Below are 14481 nucleotides of genomic sequence, written 5' to 3'. Positions count from 1 at the left end.
TTTGGGTTGACTATGGGATGAAAAAACACTGCTGGTGCTGGAAAGTTTAGCAGTAATTACTTATGCCTAAGTCCAGTCTCTGATCATTCCCCCCATGGCTCTTAGTGTAATCATTTATGGCTTAATTAGGGTTGCAGAGCCCTCACAACACTCTTAAAACCAGAGCTGAGACCCAACCTTACAAGCTGGCAAAGGCTGCTTGGGCTGAACTGCTTCACTTCCTTGTTCCTTGTTGCCTCTCTGAGACTGTAGATTATGCTTAAATACATCACAAAGATCTCATGTCTCTTATCATTTGGCCCAATATTCTTCAGATAGAACTGCCTCTTGCAGAACCAAGTTCCTATACATTTCAGGATTAGATCCTCAGCTGCTCATTTTCTATGGATCTATCTTCTGCATCCTGTCTAACTCCTATTGGAGGTAGGTCTTGAGGGCAACAGTCTACATCTTGAGATCCTTACGGGAGTGACTTCAAGTTCTGTGTTATGAATATAAGATTAATTCTCTTAATTACCATTTCCTAGATGTGAAACAGCCAAAAGAAATGTAGTGGTTTTACATTCCACTTATCAGGCAGGAATTGTGTGAAGATTAAGCAATTGTAAGGAGGTAAACATGCCCATAGTGGACTTTCAAGGGACCGTTTAATATTTTTATCTGTCAACTCAGCAAATAGGTTATGAGATTAACCCAGGTGCTAATAAAGCCTTTAATCAATGTCCCTGACACAGAGCAGTTCAGATGTTACCAGGGTGTTCAGCATGTGATGGGTATCTTTCAGTTAGAAGTTCATTTGAACAAAGCTTAACTTTATAGCACACTGTAAAAAGGGAAAGTAAAAATAATCTCAAAGATCATGCACTGCTAAACAGGACACTGTTTGGTATGCAGGAGCAAGGGTTGGTATTAATGAAGACTGTTTTGCTGTGGCTTGTGGAAATAAACTCTATCCTGGGCCTTGAGTGGAGAAAGACAATGGTGCTGAGAATGGGGTGTCACCTGCAAAGATACTAATTCTGTACCAGCCAGATTGTGGCTCCTGTGGCACAACCCAAAAATATAGTGAGCAGAAAATAACACTGCCTACTTACAGGCATGAGGTTGTAGCCAGGTCAGTGGGGGCTGTGCATAGCTGGTGAGGCAAAAGCCATGGACTTCAATCTTGTTCTTTGCCCAAGGATCAGAGAATCAGAGAATCATGATTCTAGTCATATTTCAGCTCTCCCAATGTCACCATTTTCGGCCCAAGACAACAGCACATTGGCTACAAAAGCAATGAACCCTCTAGAACAGAAACTGCTTGATATTGCCAACACAGCTATTAACAGTCAGACTGCAGCATGTATTTGAGAAACTCCAGGAGGAATTTTTCCAAAACCAGGCATTCAGATTGATGACTGCACACACAAACTCCTGCATATCCTGCACTCTTCTTCTCAGCAGACAGCTCCATTGGCTGCTGCAGAAGGTAACACCCTGCTTTTTTGGAGGATCTCTGTGGAGAGAGTGTGTGAGTTGGTGGGAATTCTGCCATTGACTCCCAGCAGTGCAGGGATTTCACCCACTGTGCTTCATTCTCCTTCTGCTGTGTTTGACAAAGCTGCACATTGTTTGGGATTCATCTCAAATTGTCTTTATCAAAATTAGAGTTGCTCTTAGGGGGTTCCGGGAAGGATTAGGCAATTATCTGCATAATGAAAATCCACAATTAAGCTAGGATTTAAGTGGGAAAATATCCAAGTTTGGAAGCAAGATAAACTCTTATGTTTCAAGGCCCACATTAACTGCTGTGTAAGCAGGCTGGGACGAACATTCCTCTGTCAACAACTTATTCCCGTATCCTCTGTTTCTTGCACTTTCCTCTGAAGTGGGAAGTATTTCTGGTAAGAGAGAAACCCAAGACAGTGGAGAGAAGCCAAAAGCAGTTCCTAATAAGTGACATTTGTGCCTTGTAGTTTATTTACCTATTTCTGATAAGCTTGTTAAAATGTAGCTGAAATGCACACAGACAAATGAACTAATGACTGTGTTTAATACTTATTATATTCTTCTGTTGTGAGGTGCAATTAGAAAGCAGCTGAATATATATATACTGTTGTTGGAAAACAGTTTGATTCCATCTCTCTGTTAGCACAAATTACCCCTTATTCCCTTTGTTTCAAACACTTTCCCCCATTTCCACTTAGCTTTCTTGCAGGTTTTGTAAGACAGATGGGCAGTAAATAGTTATTGAAGTGCTTTTTGACTTCTTGTTTCTTTTTTTTTTACAAGCTTCAGCCTTATTAGGAAGGGTTTTCCAAGTAAGTAACATCTGTTGGCTTTTGTCAGCAATTAAATAGTTTCAGATTAAATCTGTGGGTTTATGTCCATGCTCATAAATCTGAGTGTGTTGTCACAGTCCACACCTGCATGTTACTTTTTACTGTTCCCAGTAGGGAAATTATACTGAGGAGAATCCAAGCAGATGGTGATGCAGCACTGGTATCCCTCAGGCTTTTTTTCCATCAGTTTTTCTGCTCCTAATCCCCCCACAGAACTGCAGAAGTATCCAGAAAAAAGAAGGAAAGAAGCAAAAAGCTGAAGAGATGCCTGCTGATTGGTTTGGCCACTGTTGGAGGAGGAACAGTGATTGGTGAGGCTGCCCTGGGCATTCTGGAGACTCCTGAATTACATGCACAGCACTGGGGGCAGAGGGGAAGGTGTATGAACTACACATTCAGCAACAGAAGCCATTACACCTTTTAGCCCAAACTCTAATTTTACCAGGCTGAAAGTAGGATGTCACTTCAGACACCAAAAAAACCCACCCCAAAACCCACAACCAGCAGAAGAGACCCCCAGTCCAAGGAAAGTATTTTCCACCACAGAAAAATAAAACTGAAAGAATTAGCTGGAAAGGTTATTCCAGTGTACCTTCACTGGCTGGGGGAAATATTAAACTGAGGTCATCACCCTTAAAAAATGCTTTCTCCTCTTTTGCCCTTGTGTTATAAGGTGATCAGATCTTCAAATCTAAATTCAAAATAGTGCGAGACCAGATCAATGTTTCCTAAGCAAACAGGGCATTGTTCACCCCAGGCTACCACACATCCTTCTTTTCACTTTTAAATTATTCTTCATTTTTACTGAAATCAGTCAAAGAACCTGTGCAGAGATGTAGGGCCTGGGGAGGATCTCAGAAAGCCCCTGTGTTGGTGATGGAAAAAAACCCAACATTTGTTCTCTCTTAGGAGCCTTAGCAGGATTCACGCAGCACAGGGCAATGACTGCCTGGATTTTGTAAGTGATAATAATTTAGTGATATCATTTCTTGCATCGTCAGGCTTGACAGGGGGTCTTGCTGCCCCTCTGGTTGCTGCAGGAGCTGCTGCTATCATTGGAAGTGCTGGAGCAGCTACCTTAGGTTCCACTGCGGGGATTGCTGTCATGGCATCACTCTTTGGAGCAGCTGGAGCTGGACTTACTGGTAAGGGAGAGACACACAGTGCTCAGTACTGAGGCACAGGATCACAGAATCATGGAATGGTTTGGGTTGGAAGGGACCTTCAAGATCATCTAGATCCAACCCCCTGCATGGGCAGGGACACCTCCCACCAGCCCAGGTTGCTCCAAGCCCCATCCAACCTGCCCTTCAACACCTCCAGGGATGGGGCAGCCACAGCTTCCCTGGGCAACCTGGGCCAGGGTCTCACCACCCTCATAGTGAAGAATTTCCTCCTCATGTCCAACCTAAATCTCCCTCTTCCAGTTTTAATCCATTCCCCCTTGTCCTCTCACTCCTTGCCCTTGTCTGAAGTCCCTGCCCAGCTTTCCTGGAGCCCCTTCAGGCACTGGAAGGTGCTCTAAGGTCTCCCTGGAGCCTTCTCTTCTCCAGGCTCACCCCAGCTCTCCCAGCCTGTCTCCAGAGCAGAGCGGCTCCAGCCTTGGATCATCTCCATGGCCTCCTTTGGGCTCTCTCCAAGAGCTCCATGTCCTTCTTACACTGGGGAAGTCATGTCTGCTAATGCAGAGCTCATGACTAAGCAGCTTGAGGTGTAATCTTACAGTTGTGACATTTGTATTTCAATGCTGGTTAAGATGCTGTGTAGCCCCCGATGACCAAGTAGGAAAAGAATAGTTGGTGTGTGGCTGGGTAAGGAAATGGAAGCTTGCTGTGGAAGGTGCTGCCATGAAGAGCAGCAGCTCTTCCAGCTGATGTCTGCTGCAACAATTCTGAGGGAATTCTGCTGGGATTCCCTCAGATCACACAAACTCAGAAGGATCAAGCTGGCTCCATACCAAGCTCTTAAATAATGCATGGACCGCCTGAGGGTTTTGGAAAGGAAAAAAATCCCTTTCCAAATTACCCAAGTAAATTCTTAGGAACTTCTACTGTTAGCAGAGTCTGTCCTTGCTGTGTGATTTCTGTCTTGTGTTTCTGCCTTGCTGTGGGTAGGATACAAGATGAAGAAGCGTGTGGGAGCCATAGAAGAGTTTGAATTCCTCCCACTTACTGAAGGAAGGCAGCTTCATATCACCATAGCAATTACCGGATGGCTCTGCACAGGCAAATATGGTAAGAACAAGATGAGGAGGCAGACAAGAGCCTGGAGAGCTGTGTCTGTGTTTCACTCCAGGCAGGGTTTGTGCTCTTCTAGCATCCTGTCTTCCCCACACTTGAATAGCCTGGTAACTAAAACCAACTGACTCTCAGTGTAAGATTTTGTAACCCAATCTGCAGTCCCAATCAAAATAGAGGAGAGGGCAGGGAATTGGTAGTGGTAAGCAGATTGATAGTAATCACAGCAGATGGTTTTTGTTAATAAATGCTGTCTGCCTTTGCTAGGAAAGGTTTTGTTTGGGGTGGATGATTTCCAGCAGTAGTACAAAGTGTCTCACCTATCTCTGAGACATTATGTTTATCCTCCAGCAATTAACAGAAAATAGTATCTTTTTTCTTCCTTGGTATCTGCCAACTAATGAAGTTTATTGGCAAGAAAGTTCTGTCAAGCAAATCCTGTTAAGCTCAGCACTCAGGAGGTGAACTTACAGGCAGCAACCTTGAAAGGTCTGTAGCATTTTAGTTTCCAGTATAGCCTGTCATGTAAAATATGTCAACTGTCTGCTGATGTGTTCAGCACCCTGACTGAACAGCTGCCAATTTATTCAGAAGGATCATAATTAACACTGGATATTATTAATGCAAAAGGATGTCTCTAGCCTGTTGCTTGCTAGGTTGCAGCTTGCTGTCAGGGGAAGGTTATTTTCACTTTGCAGTCCTGTGCCTTGGCTTTTCTCCTAATCTACTTGCCAGGGCCCCAAACCCTTGGGCTTGGAGGGCTCCCAGGCACTGTTACAAAGACAAGTGTGTCCCCTCAGGAACCTTTTTGTGTCTGTTTGCCCTTAAAAGGGAGTTACAAATTACACACATTCTTCTTCCATAACTAGCAATCTACTATCATGTTTAAAAAAGCAAAACTGGAATTGTCATCCATTTTCCTCCTTACAGCTGTGTCTGTCTACACACTTCCATGACTCCTTGAAACAGAGGGACTGAGGACAGGATTTTTACAGGATTTATGGTTTTTGAGCTGCCTGTCTGTACATTCATAAACCTGACAGGATATTGTGGTATTATCTAGCATGGACTCTCTCATGCCTCAACCTGCCCTGCATCGTTTGGGGAAGGAACAGGGTGGGAAGGGCTTCAGTTAATTAAAATGAAAATTCTACTCTGCCTTTCAGAGTCCATCTGCTAATAATAGCCTTGCCAGGCCCCTCCTGGCCACTTGTACAAGCTACGCTACAAACAGGAAAGAGTACAGCTTAAAAATTGGTTTTTTCAGCCAAAAAATTAGACTTGTAAATAGAAAATTATCCATTATCTCTCAAGCATCCAGGCACTGCTTTTCATTAGCACCTGGAGGGAAAAAATTAGACTGAAGTGTCTTAACGAGGCTAGATGACAAGTGAAAATAATTGCAGTCTGGATCTGCAAGTGGAGATCCTTGTTTTCAGACAGAGCCATTACTGCAATCCTTGCTCATCTAACTGAAATGCTGAGGAGATGCTCTGTGATAAGATTTTGACCAATTTTTTCCTCTTTTCTGTGCTTCTGGTCCCACTGAACTCAGTCCATTCAGCACTTCATCCTTCTCAAGCCAGGCTCTCCTTTGGTCTGCATGAGAAGATGGAGCTGCAGGACTGGGCTTGATGTATGATGATAAGAGGAATGTCCTCAGTACCTGACATAATTAGTGTTAATGTCCATCTGTCTTGGTAGTCTTTGAGGCAACTGAACAGGTCATGAAATCTGAGCCTGTCCACACTGCAGACACTGTGCCAAGGCAGCTAAAGCTGCAGGATTATCAACAAAGCCCAAATTTATTGTGAATCAACAGTAACATGGAATCTAAATCTCACAGTAGTTTAAACTGTAATTCCTTGTTATATTGGTACATTCCAGTATCCTGCCAGTTCTTCTCTGATTCTCTGGTGGACTCATCTTGCCAGGAATCAGCCACTGTTGTGTTTTCTCTGCACATAAATTCCACCTTTGCAACTTTTCTCAGGGAGCTTCACAGCACCATGGAGCAGCATGTTGCACTCCAGCGAGCAGTACTGCCTGGCCTGGGAAACCAAGTACCTGATGGAGCTTGGCAATGCCTTAGATTCCCTGCTGAATGGTTTTGTGAGCATGATGGCTCAGGAAGCCCTAAAATTCACTGTCTTGTCAGGTGAGAATGGTCTCAGATCTGCTTAGGTGGCTCTTACGCAGTTTGACTGTTGGTGGCTGTTTAAATGAGCTTCCCAAAACAAGGAAGATTTCTGAGAAGGCTCCTCCCTTGGCAGTTTTGGCACAGAAGAGTCGTGAGAAACTTCTCTGGCCCACCAGTGATTTAGATTTCCCCTCCTGGATTGCTGTTTGTGTCATTGACTCATTCTTTTAAAATTACAGCTGCAAACACCTTCCTTTGTGTGTGATTGTTTCTTTCTCTGTTATTACAGTTCCACTGCCTGACAGAAACCTCTGACGTGCAGGTTACGTTCATGTGGAATGTCTGTGTCCCTCTGTGTCAGAACATCAGATTTTTTCTTATCTTTAGTCTAGCAAAACATTCCTCAGATCAGCTCTTGAGAAAGAAGAGCTGGAAATGACAAAAGCTTTAGCTTTTAACTTCACTGAACTGCCTTGCTTTTGATGTTTCCTAAGAGGAACCCAGATCCTTGACTGTACTGTTTGCTTTGCATGTGGCAGGTATTGTGACAGCCTTGACTTGGCCAGCTTCACTCCTGACTGTGGCCAGTGTAATTGACAACCCCTGGGGAGTGTGTCTCCATCGTTCTGCTGAGGTTGGAAAACACCTGGCACACATCCTGCTCAGTCGACAGCAGGTAATGGCCTAGAAGGTAACCAGGAATAATGTCTGGAAAGGATTTGACCCATGGAGGTCAAGTTTTATAGGCATGCTAGTTAACTATCAAGTTCTATCTTTCCAGGGAGAAGAAAACAAATGATAAACTGAAAAATTAATAAATTCTGTATGAAGGTGACCAGCATGTATCTGGTTCTTTGGGGAAAAATAGGAAGTCCCAAGGAAATCAGAGAATTCCTGCTAAAGATTCATCCCATCTAACCTAAAGGTTTTCTAATGGAAGAAAAGGAGATCTAGGTGATAAATGACAAGTGGCTTGATCATGTCACAGAACAGCCAGGCCAGCTCACCTGGTGGAAATTTGAGAACAAAAAGTAAAGATAGGTCAAAAAGGGAAGAGAATACAGGGTTAAAATATTCCCTGATAATGAAGATGCCCCAGGAAAACAATATAGGAGCAGACCATGCAGCAGGAGATGCACTGTGAGCCATGGCTTTGCCTACAGAGAAGTGGAATGGGCTGGTAGCTGAAAGAAGTGATAGATGTTATTAAAAAACAGAGGGTTTTGCCCCAAGAAATTCCTGGCTGGGCTCTCTCTGGCATGGAGGGGTCTCTTCTGCTGGCCACGTCTTTGTCTTGCAGGCACACAAGCCCAGGATCTATTCCAGAGGAGCCCTCTGGGAGCTGCTTGTCATAAATAACCATGTGAAACAGCAGAGTAGAAACAAACTTGATTTCTCATAAAAATACAATCCCAGGAAGGGCAATAAACTTTTATTTCATGCTTGGGGGCATTTTTTACTGCCTTTTAAGCATTCAGCATTGTGAAAACACATATTCCAATGTGCTGGAGCATCTAAAACAAGTCAGTGTGTTGTCTAGGGAGTCCACCTGCTCCCCAGTTAACACAAAGACCATTTTTCATGGTTGTTGAGACTGGGCTCCCTTTAATCTTTTAGAAAATCTCATTAGGTTATTAAAAATAAAAGCTTACCCCTGTTTTTTTAAGCAGCCACACCCTGCTGCTGTCACTCAGTCTTAAGTCAAGATTTTTGTATTACAGCTTCTGCTTCTGTGTATTGAGACATTTCTAGGAAAATGTTGTTCCTTGAATTAGGCCTTGATTTGGACATTTTAAACCAATGACAGCGTCTGTTTTGTTTCTGTTGGAAATACCTGCTTGGTTGTAACTTCTGATCATTAAATTATTTCCATTGATTTTCTGAACATCAAAAAAATAACAAAATACTCAGATATGCAGAATTTTTTTTACATTGAACTGGGCAGTTTTGAGGATGCAGAATCTCTTTGAAATCAACCAAGTTAAATGTTTGAAAGATCATACACCAGCATAAGTTCTTTGGGTGTCAGGGTTGGGGGATCCTGTGGCCAGTCTCTCTAGGTCTGGAACACATTTTGATGGTGGTGTCTCCTTCCCTTCTTCCTTAGGGCAAACGACCTGTCTCACTGATTGGCTTCAGTTTGGGTGCAAGAGTAATTTATTTCTGCCTGCAGGAAATGGCTCAAGAAAAAGGTAAAATTCACCTTCTAACATTTTCTTCCTTTATTTTCCTCACTGTTAGAGCAATTTTTCTTCCCAGAGGAGGAGTTCTGGAGTTCTTCTGGAATAGAGCTCGAGTCTTTTAGGATAGGACAGAAACCCAAAAGAAAAAGGTTTTGAAATCCATTTGGAGCCAAATTCTGCTGTCATTTCCACCAGTTCAGTGGCGTAAAGCCACTCTCTTCACTCCAGGTGCTCCAGGGTGTCAGTTTGCTCTCCGGTTTGTGAACAACAACTTGACATTTTGTGACATTTGACTGCCAGACCAGTCTGAGCGGCCCACTCACCACTGGGATCTTGGCAGAGGAAGCTTTGCCTTTATTGGGAGCTCCCTATAGCTATTGTATCTGCCTCCCTCCATCCTCCCTTCCATTTAAGTCACTGAAACACCATTGTCATCTGCTATTTTCAGGGTAATTTTCCCCCAAAGTCAAGTAGAGAACCATCTGTCAATTTATTACCCGTTGTGGTGCTGTTTATTAATATATTCTATTTTTAATTTAGAAAGAAAAGAATCAAATAATTATGATCAGTTGATGTAAATCACATCTTGGAGCCGAGTCAGTAGTGAGTGTGTGTGTGTGTGCAGCCTGCCTTCCCCCCTACGTAGCTAATTTAATTCATTAACCATTTAGCCTCACAAAGAATCACTAATAAATAAGGAACTTTATAAAGGAAAATGTTTCATAAAGTCCAAGAAGGTGGGAATAGAGCCAAGTGAGGATGGAGAAGGTCAGCATTCCTTCTGTTGACAGCCGTGTGCCAGAACTTCACTCCTGGTTTAAGACACAAGTCCTCAAATACAGGAATCCTGTTCTCCAAACAAATCTAATCAAACCCAGAATGGTCCAAATGGAGTTAGACTGAAGCCAGAACCCAGATCCTAATCTGGCCCTAGATCTACTCTTTTTGTGTCCCAAGGAAGCCAGGGGTTGAGATATTTTCAGCCTTTTTATTTAATGATCTGCAGCCTCTTGCTGGAATAACGTGACACTGTAGCTAAGTAATACGTGAAAGGAAATCATTAGGGGTCTTTAAGGCTGGCTGCCATTCTAAAGAAATCCAAGCATCATAATTATGTATCATAGCAGCTCCCCACTGTACACTAATTTTTCAGTTCCTTAATTGAATTATGAAAGCTGAGCTCTTTGGGAGATGAAAAGCAGCATGTTTAGTGCAGATTGCCAAGGCGCTCTTCACATGCACATTCCAGAGCAAGCCACAGAAGGAATGGAGCTGGGACCTGGGACATCTGAGACTGATCTGGGCTTGGACTTGGATGTCTCACACGAAGGGAAGACAAGGCCTTGTCATGCAGGCTGTTTGTATCCAGATGGCAGTGGCATTTCCAAGGACAAATAACTAAGTGTGGATTATCCTGTGAAACACCATGGCAGAAACTCTTAAAATACTCTTCAGCAAAGCAATTAAGTAACCTTTGGGATGTACTTAATCCCAAATGAGTCCGGAAGTCAGAGCTTAGTAGGTTTCCAGAAAATGGCTTTATAGCAGAAGATGCAGTAATGTCAGAGACAATTTACTGCATGGGAAGCACATTGGTCTGTTTCTTCCTCACAGTTCCCATGCATTTTAGTAACTAAGAAGTGTAAACTAATGAAACCTGCTAATGGCTGTTACCACCTCTGAAACCCTCAGTGAGGACCGAGGTGAAGGGATGTTTTCTTCTGTGCCCAGTGAGTTGTATCCCAAAGGCACAGCAAACCCAGCTCCCAGGGACTGGTTATGGCCTCTGGATCAGCTTGTATCTTCCACACCTTTTCTGGACAAATAATCTTGTAGTTTTTAATTGTTGTCCATCAGTAATTCCTTTTTTTTCCCCTCCTGCTTGTGGAGCCTTTATTGTTCTTCAGCATATAAAATATTTTCAGACTGTGAAATACATTTAATTAATCAAGAGTGTCAGCAGCTATTCATGCCAGTGATCTGTTCTCAGGTTTCTGCTCCCCTCTCTCAACAGGAGTATTTTTCAGCTAAACATTTTTGTTCTGAACAAGAAATGAGCTGTACAAAGGACTGGAGAAACAAAAGCTTCCAATACCTTGCCCAAATGTTTGGAATCCTCATGAGTGAATGGTTTGTTTATTCAGTTGGCCACGGAATTTAGTACCTTGGTTGTAACCAGCTCCCTGTTCACAAGGCTGGACTTTATTGCTCTCAGATTACACTAACAAAATTGACTTGCTCTTTGCTGTTCTCTTGACTGGTGCAAAATTAGCTTTGCAGTAACAATTAATGCCACCAGAACTCTTTTGGATTGTTGTCAGGGTGCTGGGATTTACACAGCAGGGAAGGATGCAGGCACTGCAGGTTGTTTACTGTTATCAGGGAAAGGAAACCTATTGATTTACATTTAAAAAGTCCAGCCAGGCAGCACCTCCCTGTCACAATTTGATGTGGTATGCACTCATTCTCACTTTCACTTTAGGTGAAATTTAGGCATCAGGTGCTTGATCTCTCTTTACAAAGCTTTATGAACATATATTAGTATATTTTTTAAGAGTTTAGGCAAGTAGCAGAGCGCAAATATTTCTCATTCAATCATTATTTCAACTGAGCTTTCCACAGGTTTGCTGCTTGAACTGCATCTTTCTGGACAGAGACCAGGCCACTGCTCCCTCTTGCCATCATCACTGCCTCAGGAACTATAATTTTCACATTTACTGCCTCCGGCTGGAACTGCTGAACATTTATGCAAAAATCTGTTTAAGATTCTCCTTCCCATTGTTTCTGTCTTTAAAATTTAAACCACAGAAATGGTGACTTTTCTGTAGTACACATCTGGACATACCCCTCCTTCATGTACATGGAAAGATCCATTTTCTGATCTGTCTTCTAAACCTGAGCTGTTTTCCTTTCACCCTTAGACTCTCAAGGGATCATTGAAGATGTGGTTTTACTGGGAGCTCCAGTGGCAGGAGAAGCTAAGCACTGGAAAGCTATCAGGAAAGTGGTGTCAGGCAGAATCATAAATGGTTACTGCAGGTTTGTACATGCTCAGTCCCCTGCTTTGATGTCCTAGAGTCACTTTGAAATTATTTTCCTACATTTATCCCTTTGAAACATTTTGTAAGTATTTGTTCAGCTGGTGAGTACATTGATTCAGAGACAGCAGTGCCAGAGCCTCTTCCCTCTGGAGGTCTCTCCCTCAGATTAAGGGGAGGTGACAATCCTGAGGAGACATCTGAAGGCTGCTCTGGCTCTTCTTGGTGTGGTGTCACTGTTAAATCACCCTTGCAGCTCAAAGCTGGGTCACTGGGTTTGTGATCATCATTTGACATATCCTTTAGACCCCTTAAATATCAGCTTTAGGTAAAGGATTGTAAATACAGCTGTTAAGTTCACTGACAGTTAGTGAATGTGAATGAAAAGCTATAAAAGCTTTGAGACACAATTCACTTGGGGAACAACAAGATGTGGAAATTGCAGTGTGGGGGGAAGGAGCTCAAACAAAATGGAAATTTTTCATATCTCACTTTCTGGTCCATGTGAGCAAGATGTTTCACTTAAAGAGGAAGTGTAGCTGGAAAAACTGTAGCAGATTCACCAAGGATGTGATGTAATGGAAAGGTTACCTTGAAACCAAATATCAGCCTTTTAAAACTGCAGAGACAACTGCAGAGTTGTGGGAGCTGCTGGGTGAGAAGAGAGAGATTCAGAGGCATGGAACAGCTGAAACCATCTTACAAAAGCTATTATGAATTCAAGTGACAGCATCAAATCTAATGACTGTGTATTAGAATATAATTGCGCCAAGAACACTGCTTACCAGCACAATCAGTAAGAGGGGAAATTAAAATGAAGGAATGAAGTAGGGAAGACTAAGAGCTTGGGAAAATAATAAATTGAGAAATAACCAGGCAAGAAGATGAGCAAAGAACATGTAGCTGCAAGTCAAGACAGCTTATAAAGGAGTGAGCCCTCAGGCCAAGAACAGTTAAAATGCTGTTGGTATTTTCCATACACACATATTTATATTAATCCTATCTGTCAGTGAGGCTGAAAATTGTTACTTTTATCCTTTTTGGATCACAGGAGGTTTTATGGATGCTGGATGTGCACAGCAGTTACAGGATTTCTTCATGGGACATAAGGAAAAAGCAATTGCTGCCTCCCTGGGAGTGCTGCTGCATTCCTGCAAGAAGCCAGAAATGATAGCAAGTGTTGGATAAGGTTGAATTTACCCTGGCAAATATCATTCCTCCCCATGTTATACAAAAATCAATTTCACTTTAAAAAGCTTAGTGGATTCATTTCCTAGAATATTAAAAAAAAGTGTTCTTGTTATAGTTTCAAAGCCTGCATGTTGGAATAAGATACTACATGTGTTCGTGCCCCTCTGTGTGCAGTAATCTGGGGGGTCTCTGCTTGGACAAGCCCAGGTCTTGAATGTTGAATGAAAAATGATGTAGAAATTGTAGCTTGTTGCTCACAAGTAGGAAGAAGCAGGTGAGGAGACTGTCAGGAAATATTTCACTACTCTGGTTCTATACTTTGCCCTCAGATGCTGAATTTGAGGGTTATTCAGTTATGGAGGAGCAGCTAGAGGGGGGAACTGAGAGATACGGAGAATTTATGTGAGGATATTAGATATGAGAGAAGGGTTATACAAACATTTTGTGGTAAGAACTCACCTGATTCTGATTTCTCTGGTCTCTTCCACCGATTGTGGCCTTGTTCTGTCACTCGAGGAGTAACTCAGTTTAGGTCAGATTAATTACATTGAATAGATTTCCTGCACCATCAGATTTGGGCCAAATTTTTTGAGTTTCAGTCCACTATAGCTTGTCTCCTTCAGCTTAGAAGTCTGAAAGCACATGGAGAGTGAAAACCAACTGTCAGAGCTGTCCCATCTGATTTCACAGCAGGGTTACAAATTAGTTAGACTGGCTCAGTTTTTGAAGAAACCCAGCACAGATGCCTTGCAAAGATTTTGCAGAGACTTAAAAAAATGTAACACAGACCCTTTTGGAGTGAACAGCAGCAGCCAGAAATGGGCACAAATACCACTTGCATCCAACTTAAATCCACTCTGTAGAGTGTAGTGGCACTTAAGTGCCCAAGTTTTATGCATAGAAGAGGTTGTGTATGTCCAAAGGACACATCCTCTTCTCTCATCTTGCTCCAGTCTACCCTGAAACTGTCACAGTGAGTTACGGAGATCCTTTATGGTGGGAACGAGCTCTTCCCAGTCCTGTCACTGAAACCATTATTTATACAGTACCCATAAATCAGGAGCACTCTGAGGAGCTTCACAGTCGATATTTCTGTCAGCAACACTGGAATTGTAGGCACCATCATGTTCACAGCTGTCTACAGGCTGGAGGACTTCTACCTATTAGGTAGATAAAAATATTAAACATGGGAATGCATTGCAGTCTCTCAGCAACTACAGAAATCAATAGAAGGGTCAGATTTTCCAACCTGCTGCATGTCATGAGCCTGCACCTCATGAATCAGGATTCAATTCTGACTTACACCACTGTGGCTCAGGAAGCTGCCTTGAATTCAGCAGCTGCTCTGATTCCTACATCAGACAAAGC

At 42.7% G+C, this 14481-nt stretch overlaps 1 protein-coding gene across 2 annotated transcripts in view; it reads left to right on the top strand.

Annotated features, from left to right (window-relative positions):
• Nucleotides 1-14481, top strand: part of TMCO4 (transmembrane and coiled-coil domains 4) — a 38040-nt gene that overhangs the window by 11419 nt on the left and 12140 nt on the right. Inside the window, exons 6-12 of one of the 2 annotated variants that reach the window (XM_051637514.1) lie at nt 2538-2635; nt 3326-3469; nt 4439-4558; nt 6555-6719; nt 7241-7377; nt 8809-8893; nt 11806-11923. In XM_051637514.1, coding sequence (XP_051493474.1) covers nt 2538-2635; nt 3326-3469; nt 4439-4558; nt 6555-6719; nt 7241-7377; nt 8809-8893; nt 11806-11923 — 867 coding nt within the window. The remainder of the gene's footprint in view (nt 1-2537; nt 2636-3325; nt 3470-4438; nt 4559-6554; nt 6720-7240; nt 7378-8808; nt 8894-11805; nt 11924-14481) is intronic. The other variant, XM_051637515.1, reaches the window with a different exon arrangement.

This window comes from Apus apus, chromosome 20, assembly GCF_020740795.1.
Source record: "Apus apus isolate bApuApu2 chromosome 20, bApuApu2.pri.cur, whole genome shotgun sequence".
NCBI classification, from domain to species: domain Eukaryota; kingdom Metazoa; phylum Chordata; class Aves; order Apodiformes; family Apodidae; genus Apus; species Apus apus.
Note: the sequence above shows the minus strand (reverse complement) of the source record. Positions and strands in the feature narration are given on the sequence as shown.